This window comes from Chaetodon trifascialis, chromosome 10 (assembly GCF_039877785.1).
Source record: "Chaetodon trifascialis isolate fChaTrf1 chromosome 10, fChaTrf1.hap1, whole genome shotgun sequence".
Classification (NCBI taxonomy): Eukaryota; Metazoa; Chordata; class Actinopteri; order Chaetodontiformes; family Chaetodontidae; genus Chaetodon; species Chaetodon trifascialis.
In genome coordinates, this window is record NC_092065.1 from 16,000,254 (window position 1) to 16,013,910 (window position 13,657).

Below are 13,657 nucleotides of genomic sequence, written 5' to 3' on the forward strand. Positions count from 1 at the left end.
TTTTGAAAAATGGAAAAAAGTGTCTCAGGCAAAATGAGCATTAGTGCCAGCTACTTTCTAAATGCTGAGCATAATTAAACTCATACCATCAAATCATAAGCAGCTCCAAAGGATAACAGAATTATGAAAGCAAGTAAATCTCACCTCAGCTGCGAGGTAATTCCCAGTCGCCAGATGTTTGAAGCGGAACAGACTGTTCCACTGGCCGGCTCCGCCTCTACAGGGGTCATAGTGCACAACCTGGCATGGACACACACAACAAAGAGCATTATTCACCTGGAAACATCAGCTTTTGTCCACAGTTTGGGTTGGTGTAGTGTCAGTCTGTGCTTGCCTCCAGCTGGTCTGATGTAGAGCAGAGGAACTTTTAAAACACTGTTCACAGTGTTCAGTTTAGGCCTGTATGGATATTACGACACTGCTCATTCTTATTTTAAGTGACAACAATTCCCAAAACCGAATGAAACGGCGAAGCGTGGCGTTATTTAGCAGTTAGTGTGGACTCACTGCAGCGTCATCCTGAAGCACCAAGCACAGCAGGAATTTGTGTTCGTCATACTGACACAACAACATGTCAGCAACTGATAATGGTAACATAAGTACATTCTGGCGCAAACAGCAGAGGAACAACAGGAACTTCAATTTAGTGAAAGCTGATAAGAGGAACTTACAGTACAATAGACAGAGAACTAAAGTGGCAGAGTGGCACATATCAGTAAATATGTGTAATCAAAGAGGAAATGATGCCATAAATTTGTGAGAAATTGTGAATTCTGGCAAAACTGCAAATTTAAGTGTTTAACAATTCATTATGTGTTTTTATTTGTTTAAACTGAGCTGGGCAAACTTTAGTGGGGTCTTCATTTGATGTTGATGGACAGTCTGGCTGGTTGTTACTAAAAAGGGACCACAGATATACTTCAGTTCCACTTAGTCCATAAACTGCAGTCAGGCCAAAAAGTGAGAAGAGCATGACAAATCTATGTTCTAAAAACAATGATTTTAATAAAATGGCATGATGGTGTTCTAAAAATTAAAGAGAGATATGGTTCACTCCTGTGTTTCACCTCGATCTCCCACAGAGCCTTGGAGCTGGTGGCGGAGGTGGCGGACTGCCGCAGTGTGGTCCTGAGGAAGACGTGCTGCTGCTTCTTGTACTCGTCACAGGTCAGAAACTTCTCCTGCTCTGCGTGAAATAGTCTCACTACGTCTCCCTGATAGAGGACACGCACAAAACATGAGACTGCTGCAAGATAACTGCATGCAGCCTGCTCTTGAGACATACAAACTGCATGCAGTTCTGCTAAAAAGATGCAAAGAAGAAGCACATAGAGGATTGAAAGAAGAAAAAAAACAACATACACCCTTCAGCACATCTTCCCTGTAGTCGCTAAACTTCATGAACAAGGCGACCTTCCAGCTGGTGTTACAGTTAACAGCATTGACCTGCAGCACGAGTGAGAGCAGAGAGTGAGCTACATGAACTTAAGACATTAAGAACATGTTGTTCTGTGTACTAAGATGATATATCATTACATTAAAACTATTAGATAAACAGTGACAAGGAGACAAGCTACAGGAGTTCTTGGTGACTAGTTGCTGCAGGATTTCATCTGAGAACAGCTATGAACAGCACGTTTCAGCACTGATACAAACAAGATTAAACAAACTAGTCCCACCTCTTTACAGCCGGGGTTGTCCAGCAGCTCGATGTTACTGGCATGAAGAGGCTGCCCTGCATTCACTGGCATCAGCACCACCTTGTCTCCAACCACCACCTTGAACCCAATTAGAGACAATCACATCCCAGCAGGAGACACAGGTTGGTTAACATCTAGCAGTGTTCAAATGGACCAAACGGAAAGAAAGAGTGTAACCATGCGAGGGCTTTATCTAAGGTCTGCAAACATCCCCATATCAAAAAAAAAAGCTACAGTATGTGCAACAGGCTGGGCTACACATGAGAAACAGGCTTATTCATACCAGAGTGCACATGAACGCAGCATACAGAGAAACAGTGACTGAAAAGCACACTACCTGTTATCATATCACAGCTTGCATAATACATGCTCTCTGAAGTCTCTAAATCTGAGTTATAACAAACACTGTACAGTCAAGTGTATCTCGTGTTATCCAGCCACGCACACACAAGCACACTGTGGCTCATTGCATGTATTCCAATGCTACGTTGGAACATTTCAAAGCATTTTAAATACAGTGAAGCAGAATCAGTGATATACAGTAGACACAAAGCAACGACTGGCTGGATGCCTCTGAAGCCTAACCTGATGGCCTACATGCAAAGGGAAGGCTGGTGCATCCATGCTTTTGACATGATATTCTGTGTCTGAGCGAATAATGCACAAACACCATGCACAATCAAGAGCAATACCTTTAACCATAGGATGCTAAAGCCAAAGGGGAAGGACAAAATCAGAAATGTTACTGGGACAGGACAAACAATGAACTGACAGCGTACAGGATGAAAAAGCTCATAGACCAAACGAAATCTGGTGTACTTGTAACAGAGAGGAATGTCAAGTTGTTGTACACATACAGTACTTCCTATCTATAGAAATGTGCCAAGTGGAGAGAACCTACATTATCTCCTTCGCTGCGGAGCTTCCAGAAGGGCTGAATGTAGAACCAGGAGCCCTCGTTCCCCGCCGTGTCCAAAGAAACCCGCATGGCGTTCTTCTCAAGCAGAGCGGGGAGACGCTTGTTCACTGTCAGGTACTTGTTACTCTTGATGTGCAGGAGCTGAGAGAAGAATCAGGATGTTAACATACTACAACAGCAGTGATGGAAAAGTACTAATACCAAACTGTAGAAATACTTCATTAGGAGTAAATGCCCTGCATTGAAAACACTAAGTAAAAGTACCTAAGTGTAGTACTTCATATACCATTATTACTGATGCAATTATGCTAAAGATGGATTTATTTGTTGGTTGAGGTGAAGCTAATCATATTCATTTCATACAGGAATGATTATTTTCATTATGGATTAATCTTCTGATTATTTGTTCCGTTAATTGATTGCTTGTCCAGTTTGTAAAAATTCAGAAAGATTCACATCATAATTACCCAAAGGGACACTTTCACAGAGCATGTTCTATCCAATGACCCAAACACCAAAAATATTCAAAATAAATTGTAATTATTTAATTTATTAAAAGGAAAAGCAGCAAGTCCTCAGTTTTTTTGGCATTTTTGCATGAAAAATAACTTAAGCAAATAACTTCAAAGAGTTCAATATCAATATCAACTTACAAATTAACCAACTGCTTGTTTCAGCTATACTTACTGTCGGGTAGTTTAATCTAAAGCAAAGCATCATAAAAAGTGGCATGAAAAGAAAATATTCAAGTTAGGTAGAAGAACCTCAAATTTGTACTTAAGTAGAGTGCTTGAGTTAATGTACTTAGCGACCTTCCTCAACTGTACGAGAGTAAAAGCAGATCCACTCTTTGGGAAAGAAGGAGAGGTTGGTTATAGCCTCAAGGAACCTTCTTGCTTCATTTAAAAGGGTTTCTTTCATAATTCTTTCACGTTGGCCTCATTTGAAGACATCTCTGTGTGTAATACAGAGACAGAGACTGCATAAAACATGGACCCAAGAGCCATTGTGAAGCTCAGCAACAGTAGCTCTGGCTGTCACCATCTTGGCAGTGCCTGACTCCGCAAAACTCCTGGCTAATCCAAAAATGGGTGAAGACATGGAGCATGGCTGGAGCTGAGGCGGGCCGAATGAAGCCTGGTTGCTGAAACCTAGCAGTTAGCTAGCAAGTTCAAAGTTAAAATATTCACCACTGTACAGTTAAGGGAAAATTACTTTTGAGATCAAAACTGTTTTTTGTACCAGGCTGTAAAGCTGGACATTTTGATATGGGGGTCTATGGGGACTGACCCAGCCTCTGAGTGGCCATTCAGTGGTTTTTGGCACATCCACATTGGCTTCATTTTTCAGCTCCGGAGGCTGCTGCTTGAATCCTGCACAACACAGTTCCTGATTCCACCCAACAAACAAGAGCTAAATTATACCAGCGTTAGAGGCCAGCCCTCACAAATTGCTTATTCAAAAGGCCTGATTAATTAAACAATGGAATAACTGCCTTGAAAGCATGTTGCAACAGCAGTTAAATATGTACTTTCTTTCCTTAATTCGTCTCCGTAAAACAAGTGTTGAGCAATGAGTGAAACCAAATACCATCATTGTGGGCCTTGACAAAATTGCCTAAGGTGTCAGGGATTGGATGACAGTCACGCAACCTCAGTAAACAAGAAAACAAAAACAAGGCTCTGGACTCAAGACAATCTGGCACCGCAGGTGTTTACAGAAGCGATGGGCTGTACCTGGATGACATTACTGTATTTGACAACTTCTCCAAGAAGCTTCTTGTTCTCTGACTCGTTCTGCTTCTGCTCCAGTTCTGCTGCATGCTGGGTAGTGAAACAAAGATTTACTTCCTGATGCAAATGAAAATGAAGATTTAGATGCAGATTGTGATAAAAAAAACAAGAAGTTCTACCTGTAACTTCTTAAACAGGTCTCCCTGTGTGTTGTTGTTTCCCTGTTTTCCCTGTTTTGCCTTCCAGAATTGCTTCTGGGCTGAGTATCGGTTCATGGGACACACCTTGAAGAGGCAATCTGGAGAGAAGGAGGAGGAGGAGAGGCATTCAAGCACACAAGAGTCGCTCTCTGTGAGTCAGGTTCAGCGCCACTCAAGGGTCTTAATGTGGTGAAGCAGCATTTTTGAGGTTAATGGTTATTTACTCACTAGAGGCCTGCAGAGTCACTTAAACACATCAAACCTTCTCTGGAACCACAATGTTGTGTTAAAAAACATTGAGCGAAAGGAATTTGGTCAGCCTTGAAAGTTTTTTTTTGTGTGTGTGTGTGTGTGTGTGTGTGTGTGTGTGTGTGTGTGTGTAAGTGTGTCCTTGCTCCAGTTTTATTAGTATATTCCTACACACCTCTGAATTTTTTGGGAGGGTTGGCCAGGTCTCCAGCATCAGGCTGGACCACACACCTGTCATCAACAAGCCTGCAGAGAAGAGCACAAAATGATGACATATTCTTTCTTCAATACATTGTTGTTGCAGGCAATTTTAACCTTTATGCAACAGTTCCATTGGCCAGTAAATCGCTTGCCTTAAAAGAAAATGGTGCAAACCGTAGTCCAATTGTGGTATCACAGTCAAATGCAGATGCACAAAGCAGAGTCTGGAACTGCTATTAAAACAGATCATTTGAATGCACCGTTCAAAACCTCACACGCCCTACAGCTGATTGGCCACCTGCAGGATGAAAAGCTCTGCTGGCAAGATACAAAAGAGTGAGGGCTCGGTGCACCAACATGTCCATCTCCTTAGAGCTCCCCCCGTATCTGCACTGATGCCCTGAACATTTCTGGACAGAGGTCATCTCATTTAACGCCACTTTGATCTCAGCTTTCCAGCCCAGCGGTGGATGGAGGTGGTTACACAGATACACTGGGGTAAAAATGACATGCAAATTTCTGAGGCTTTAACATCGTTGGTGGTTTCACACAGACAGAAAATACATCTAATGATACAAAATTAGCTATAAAGATGGGGTGTATAGAATGTCAAATGAAGCTCGTTGTTCACTGAAGACTGAGCTTCTCTGTGAAGTCTACTGAAGGTTACTGGAGCATGCACAGGCTGCAGAGGGCCGCTGCCACCGCCAAAGGAAACCAAGTGGTTTCTGTGCAGGGTTGATTAGAGGGCATTGGAAGGGTGTCAACCAGTTAATAAGTGCCTCGTTTCCCCATATCCAAGCCTTTTACCCGCTTATTAGTGACTATTTTACACACTTGAGATGTTTGACTGACTTAGCGATGCACAGCACATCAGTGAGATTCACACATTTGACTGACATTCAGTTAAACTAATGAAGCTGATGACAGATATCTCGAGTAAATGCACGAGACCTGAGAGGAATTAATGCTGCAAAAGAGCATTATGTAAACACTGTGCGAAATGTGCACATGGTTGATATTCATTCACATCGCCTCAGTTACCTCATCCATGAAAGACCATTAAAAAAAGCACATATTCTTCTGTGACACTGCATCCGTTATCAGTGGGTAAAGATAGGTTTGCTTGCCATCGGACAGCTGTCACTGGTGTAAATGAAACCAAGAGGAGATCTTTATTTAGCATGTTTTAACCTTGCTTTCTTAAATAGACGTTAAACAAGACTCATGTCAGCCACCTGTGTTAGTAGCACTGAGGAGACTGAGGGTGATGGCGCTCATAAGAGCTGGAGTGGCAGAGAGCCCATTGTTTGGTGGAGCTGGAGGAGCAAAAGCAGGCAAAACAATGTCACTCAAATGCAGGTCTGGGCTACAGCAGTGAAACAGTCCTTTTTCTGTATTTGCTTTAGAAATTAATGAAAAGTAATGGAAGATTTTATCAGAACTATTTAAGTGGTTGTTCCTGTCCTTGTTTCATGGCTGCGCCTCAATGGTGCCATTATAAACACACCAAATAATCCAATAATCTGACATTAAACTTGCCTTCAAGGTTGTATTTAAGACTTTATTTAGTCCTGGTGTACAGGTGGCTTTAAACCAGAGAAATGTAACTTCATCCTGTTGAAATATATTCTATCGCACCAGCTATGAATTTCTATATCAAAGACTCCCATATCATCCCATTCCCTTTATCCTGTTTGGACCAAAGGCCGAGGTGCACAAGCACATCCATTCATCCCGTCCACTGAGGAGAAACATAATGCCATGCACAATTCCTCCGATTCATACAAAGCTGGCAGGCCTGCTGAAGTGAGCTGAGCCATTTCCTATTCATGCCACAGCACTTCAGATCAGTGTCGATCCACAGGCTGTGTATTATTTCCTCTGACTCTGTATCAGAGCTACATCTAAATGAGAAACAATAGAGGCCAACAGGAAGCAGAATCGAGTGCTAAATGGCTAAACAGGAAGGCTCTCTGGAAAAGTCCCTCAAGCTCATAAATAAGTAACCTTAAGTTGTCAGAGAGTTGGGCGTCAGTTCAAACAGTGAGGCCCTGACACTCACAGGCAGCACAGGAGTCGGCCCTGGAAGCAAGTTAAACATGAACCAATGATAAGGCTGGACACAGACGAGCTAATTTTAGCTCCATTGCTTGTGTTGAGTGGACTGAGACAACAAGACAGCATGTAATGCAGAGCAGCAGGTCTGATGTGTTTCTTCTGTTGTGTGTTTTCTAAGGAAAAACCAAATCGTACATGTGTGAAAGATTTTACAGCCACCGTCTGTTATTGCGTGTTTCAACCTGCTGATGACTGAGTCATGCACTTCCTCATTAAATGCATCTGATCATTATTTCACCATTTATGGACCATGCAAACACACAGGAAAACACACTTAAATAAAGGATATGGAATTACTTCCTCTGTCTCTCTTGTATGCACTACAGGATCGCACTCATTCATGCTTGATTATGAAACACAGAAATGTCATGGACCATCAAAACAACCCTCTCTGATAATGAAGTGTCTGCGTACAATGCAAGAGGTCAAGGTCACAAATCTGGATCTGGATCACCTCCAAAGAAACTCACAGGTCATGTGGTTTTTGAGTGTTTGCAATTTAAGGTGTGTGAGGAACTCGCAGATTATCCTAAGCAAACATGGGCATGAGTAGCCTTGTGTGGCCGAGGTTACATTGTGCTCACAGGGGTTGTGGCACTGGGAGGTTCCTGCAGGGTTTCTGCTTTGGATACCCTTTCAGCCTTCAGCTGTTCTGTCAAACTACACGTTACTGAAGCACTGATAAGAGCTTCACTGCTTTGCTTCAAAACAACAGGAGCTCTGAACAATCGCTGCTCTGCACTTTTGGATTTCAGAAAGTTACAGCCCCTGTGTGTGTGTGTGTGTGTGTGTGTGTGTGTGTGTGTGTGTGTGTGTGTGTGTGTGTGTGTGTGTGTGTTGCTGCTGCTATTGCTGACATTCACAATTTACAGTTAAAGGAGCTTTTCAGCAAAAGCGAGCAGGTTGCCTGTGTGCACTCCTGCAGATAGCGAGGCAGGGAACACCATTTCATACAAGCCAGGTTGGAAGTCGCGGTGCTAACATGTTGTATTTTGATCTTCCACAGTAAAGGGCACTAAAGAAGAGGCTTTAATATGTCAGCTGTGGTGCGGTTACTGTCTGCAAGAGGAATTTACAGCAGACAAAGTTAAGAGTGAGAATCAGAAGAAGGTGAGGGAAAGGGAGAGGAGGTGGGTGGGGCACACTCATTCCTCACAGCCAGTCGATCTTTCCACGCCTGTTCTGCAGGCTCGCAGGCCAGAGCGCACCCGGAACCACTGAGGCATTTCACCTTGCTCTGACGTTTTCAGCTCAGGCAGAACAACAAACAAACACAACACTCATAGCATATATATATATGTATATATGTATATATATTTTTGCACTCCTGTGAGGAGAATGACACAAAGAAAAGAAGTTTCCATCACACCTACACACACAGCCTTACATATGACGTCAAGCTGACAACTGATTGACTGTATGAGCTACGGCACACAAAATAAAAAGCAGGAGCTACCAATATCTTTATGGTTGGGACCCCAAAAAGAGGGCAGGGGACTACCTGCAAACCCTCATCACAAGTTAATGTCACTTAATTGGTTATTAGCAACTAAAGAGTATCTCACAAGAAAAAAAGCAAAGCCTTAAAGTCTGACAAATTTAATGTAAATTATCATGTTATGTCTTCTTTCCTGTGACCCCTCAGACTTATCTTGTGACCCACTGGTGGGGTCCCAGCCCCCAGGTTGGCAATCACCACTTTAAACGATGGCCCATAGGCTGGACCTGGCAGGAAATTAAGGATTTGAAGCTCCAAATTCCCATCCCACAAACATCTGGCTCAGATCTCTTCATAACTTGTGCTATAAAACACAATGCGGAAAACCGCTAGGATGCTACAAAATGAATGTAACGCTAAACAGAGAACCCTGATTCAAAGAAGTTGGTATGCTGTGTAAAACGGAAATAAAAACTGCATGCAATCGCTTGCAAACAAGGTGTGTTTACTGACCACAATTTTAATCTCCTTCACACAATCATGTGTTCACAAAGTGGTGAGCCTCGCTCCATCCTCACTTGTGAATGACTGAGCCTGTCCAGGATGCCCCTTTCATACCAATCATAATGCTATCACCTGTTACCAATCAGCCTGTTTACCTGTGAAATGATCCAAACAGGTGTTTTTGGAGCATTCCATAACTTTCCCAGTCTTTTGTTGATCGAGAACATGTCCAAAAGGATTAGCAAATGATCACATCCTGTTTTATTTGCTTTACACAGCATCCCAACTTTATTGAAGTCTGGGTTGTACAAATGGTTTAATCCTTTAATCGAGTGTATAATATGTATCCTTATAGGATTATTAGATGAGAATGAAGTGTTCTTTGGGGTCAACAAACTCACATATGTAAAGTATCTGTAAAGCTCTCTACATTTTCAGTCTAATGGTCTACATAACTGGGGGACTTTCTGCTGCATGTGAGGAGGAGTGAGCAGCATGAAAATCGATCACAACTCCTCATCCAAACTTTAACTGAATTTCAACACTGCTACTCCTTCACTGTGCTGAGGGCCGCCCCACCTGACGCCTCCTCGTGTCGCCCTCTGGTCCCCGGACCCCCCCTTGGGGACCACAGTGAAAAGGTCTGCTTATAACCACCATCACTCGAGTGAACACGCTGCTTTGCATTCCTGTAACATTTGCTTAAACGGAGAGTTTCCTGAGCAGCAGCGTTTTGCGCGCTGACGGGCCTTGGCCACAAGTCGCACGCTTGAAGTTTAGACCTGAGCAGCTTACAGACCGCGTACACAGATGAGGAGGAGGAGGAGGAGAAGGGGTGAAGATGTGAAGTGAAAGTAGTAAGACAGGAGCATTAATCCATATGGACTCCCCAGTGAGTAGAAAGTGAGAGGCGGACAGGAGGAACATACCCCAAAGTACTGATGAAGCCATTGACCGAGCCTTCCGCGTACAGAGACACTATGTCTCCGATGTGGAGGAAGCTGGACCTGTGCTCTGACATGTTCACTGACTGTACGCTGCAGATCTGTCTCCCATTTAGAACCGAGTGCTGCTCCTCCTCGGGTGGAGTGATCCACACGTTACGGCGCCTCCAGCTCAGCAGCGGCTCCGCGATCCGCCTCCATTCCTCCAGCGCCACATTTCAGCGAGTCGACCGAGGAGAAGCGAAAGTGCAAAAACCTGATGGCGCTTCTTTCCTTTTTTTTTTCTTCTTCTTCTTAAAGAAAGCGCCGTGTTTTTAAGAGTTATTCAACTTCTTCCTGTATGTGAGACAGACCGGGGACAGCCTTGCGTCCACCGCAGGGGGAGGAGACTGCTGCTGTCAGGCCTGTGAGCGAATTCCGCTCTGTGACATGTTTTTGTTTTTATTCAGGCCAGAAAAGTACGAGTCATTTACCCACAACTGATCGTAGGAAACACGACCAGCTGCAGGCCAGACAGCTGACAAATATTAGAGATATTTTGCAAAATCAAAAAGCATCATTAAGTCTGCTCAGTAGACCATAACAGAGAGAACAGACTGTGGAAAGATTGCATAATAACACTTCCATGGACATTAAGTGGCATCTAACTGAACTCACAAAAGGGAGATTGTGAAATATAAACCGCTGAAATAGATTATAAATGACCTGCAATAAATGCTGTACTTGTCACAAGCAGCATGGTAGAATAACATGCTGCTCCCTCTGGGCAGAAATCTGTTTTTCTTCTTGGTCCTACAGTTGGATGTTTGGGTGTAGGAGGAGGACATGACTTTTTAAGGATTGTAATATGGGGTTGCACTTTTTTTTTCTTTTTTTTGTGTACCAAAAACTTATCAGACACACTTAATTGTTTCAAGCAGCAATATTTGTAAAATACAGTAAAAGTAACAACAGGGCACAAGCTGGGACCATGCCAAGAAGAAAACACAACTCTGGAAATCCTGAATCACATATCAACAGGTTTTCACATAATGATTGCTTTTCATCACTGCACTCAAGGCCATTAAGGTCTGTACGCTGCTACAGGATCAAGACTGGCAGAGACATGTTTGCAAGAAAAAAAAACACAGTAAATGAGTAAATGTCACATTTTCAAGATTTTTTTAATGCACACCGTTGATTTGACAGCTATAATTAGGCACACTAGTTACTTTTCCAATGAGATCTTTACATGTAACACTCATGATAAAATTACAAAATGCATTGTCGATATTTTGTCACGTGATGTCAGATCAGATGTCTTTGAGGTGTTCACAGTCCCACCCAGAGAGATATTTCCCTTCTAAATGTGTCATTTAAACAACTGCTAAGAGAGCTAAAATTATCCAAAATATAAAGAAACATCCAAAAAATGAATACAGATTTGTGTATCAGAACTTTTTCTTCCTGCCTATCACCAATAATCTCATGATTCCTCAGATTTATCTTGTGACCGTTTGGAGGGGCCTGACCCCTGGGTTGGGAACTGCTGGACCAAACTACCAAACTGTACATAAAGTAGTTAAAACTAGCTCACACATCAGTGCATCTATATCGGGGGTTTTGAATGCAAGACTTTTACTTGTACTGAATTATATTTCCATTGCTGTTTTGATACTTTAATACTAAGTAAAGGATTTGCATACTTCTCCAAACACTGACAAGGGCTACAATGATGATGACAACAATGATGAGGAAAGTGGTGGTGATGTTTCTGTGCAAAATGTTATAGATTTTGAAAGTCTGAGGCACAAAATATGCCAGTTGCCAAACGTGTGTTAATCCTGGCACACGGACATGAAATCATCCGGGAGAATGTGCCATCTTTGACCTCAGCTGGCAGATGTTTACCTCATCAGTTACCTAACTCACTGGAAAAACTGGAGCTGAAAAACTAAATGACCTGCAGTGACAGAAACCTTTAAGGAAGAAGGATGGAAGTGATTTGGGACATTTTTAATGTACTACCTGTATTGAGAGACGTGGGGCGCTAGAGATCGACACTAAAAGGGGTCAAACACTGCTGCTCTGTTATACAATGAATCCCATTATCTGACCTACATCGCCCCCTAGTGTTCACTTAACTGAACCAACGGGTAATCTTGCTGCTCCCATGACTTTGAGCGTGTGTTCAATACAAACAAATGGACCAGAAAAGGCTTTTTCATGCTGGCACTAACGACAGGTTCCTCAGTCTTAAACACAGTCTGCAGGTGAGACACAGTGACACACATTTAAATCTATATGGACTAATGCATAGCACAAAATGCCACTGGGCACTGATAGATTTCACAGCCATCATATGAAATAAATGTCTTGTGACTAGTTTAAAAATGATATAAGGAATATATAGGAATACTGGAACCAGAGGACGTGGACTCACGTCTGAGAACCAGAAAAATGCCCATGATTTTATGACCTGCTCTTTCATCACGTGACCTTTTAATGCTGTAAAATTATTCAATGTTGCCACGCACACACTGGTTTATGGCTGCCCGGATGAAACATGTTTACAGCCTTGATGTGTGTAATGATTTTTTTGATACAATGACCCGAACAGTCACTACTTTTAACTTGGCACGGTGAGAGAAAAAGAGCTTCGTACATGTAGGCTTGACCTTGCAGTACTGTCAAAGGTGGACTACTGTACGTACTATATACACTCACTCTATAATAAGCATGATGAAGTGAACCAACTACATGTACTCAAGCGTTGTGTGGATGTACAAATTTGAGGTTCTATGCTACTTTGTACCTCTACTGTTCAGAGGAAAATACTGCAATTTTACCCACATTACTCACTCACCTCGATCAACAATAAAATATGATGTATTTATACAGATTAAACTACTTTGATCGGCTGCAACATTAAATTGCTACCTACACGTTAATGCATTAAGGATTAAGTAATTTATAATAACTGACCTGAAAGGGGCAATTCTGCATAATAAGTACTTTTACTTTTGACACTATAAGTATTTTTCTTGTTGCTATTTGTTTCAGAGTATTTTCTTTAATTCAGTCAGAGTACTACTTCCGCCATGGCCTACTAAACTATACAATTATATCTGGAGGTGGAAGTAACTAAGCACACTTACTCAAGTTACTTATACTTTACTTGAGTATTTACAGCTCATGCAATACATTATACTACTCTACCTCATTACATCTCAGAGGGAAATATTGTACTTTTCACTCCACTCTAGTCACTTTTCAGATTACACTTCTTCATACCCTTCTTGTCCAGTGAAAACCATTTATCTCTGGATGTACTGACTCTGAATGCTTGGGAAAAACTGAAGGATTAAGTGTTTCTTTTATCTATCTTGAGAAAATTCTTTTACTTTTTAAACTCTTAATTTCCTCTTGAGTAGCTGGAAAATGCATTGTCATCATCACATCATAAACAGATTCATAGAAATCAGTTAATTTTATTCCTAGGTTACTTATTGTTACAGAGAGAGAGAGAGAGAGAGAGAGAGAGAGAGAGAAAGAGAGAGAGTGAATGAGTGAGTGAGAGAGGGAGAGAGAGAGTGAATGAGTGAGTGAGAGAGGGAGAGGGGGGGGACAGACAGTCAGTGAGTGAGTGAGTGAGAGAAAGAGGGGGAG

General features: G+C 42.2%; 1 protein-coding gene across 1 annotated transcript in view; it reads right to left on the minus strand.

Moving 5' to 3' along the window:
• itpr2 (inositol 1,4,5-trisphosphate receptor, type 2) overlaps positions 1–10,332 on the minus strand; it is a 61,694-nt gene extending 51,362 nt beyond the window's left edge. Inside the window, exons 1-9 of the mRNA XM_070971703.1 lie at positions 9,995–10,332; positions 4,977–5,047; positions 4,532–4,650; positions 4,356–4,442; positions 2,602–2,760; positions 1,680–1,778; positions 1,363–1,446; positions 1,068–1,214; positions 145–240 (exon numbers count right to left, since the gene is read on the minus strand). Of these exons, the coding sequence (XP_070827804.1) occupies positions 145–240; positions 1,068–1,214; positions 1,363–1,446; positions 1,680–1,778; positions 2,602–2,760; positions 4,356–4,442; positions 4,532–4,650; positions 4,977–5,047; positions 9,995–10,086 (954 nt within the window). The 5' untranslated portion in view covers positions 10,087–10,332. The remainder of the gene's footprint in view (positions 1–144; positions 241–1,067; positions 1,215–1,362; positions 1,447–1,679; positions 1,779–2,601; positions 2,761–4,355; positions 4,443–4,531; positions 4,651–4,976; positions 5,048–9,994) is intronic.
• Positions 10,333–13,657: the final 3,325 nt, after the last annotated feature.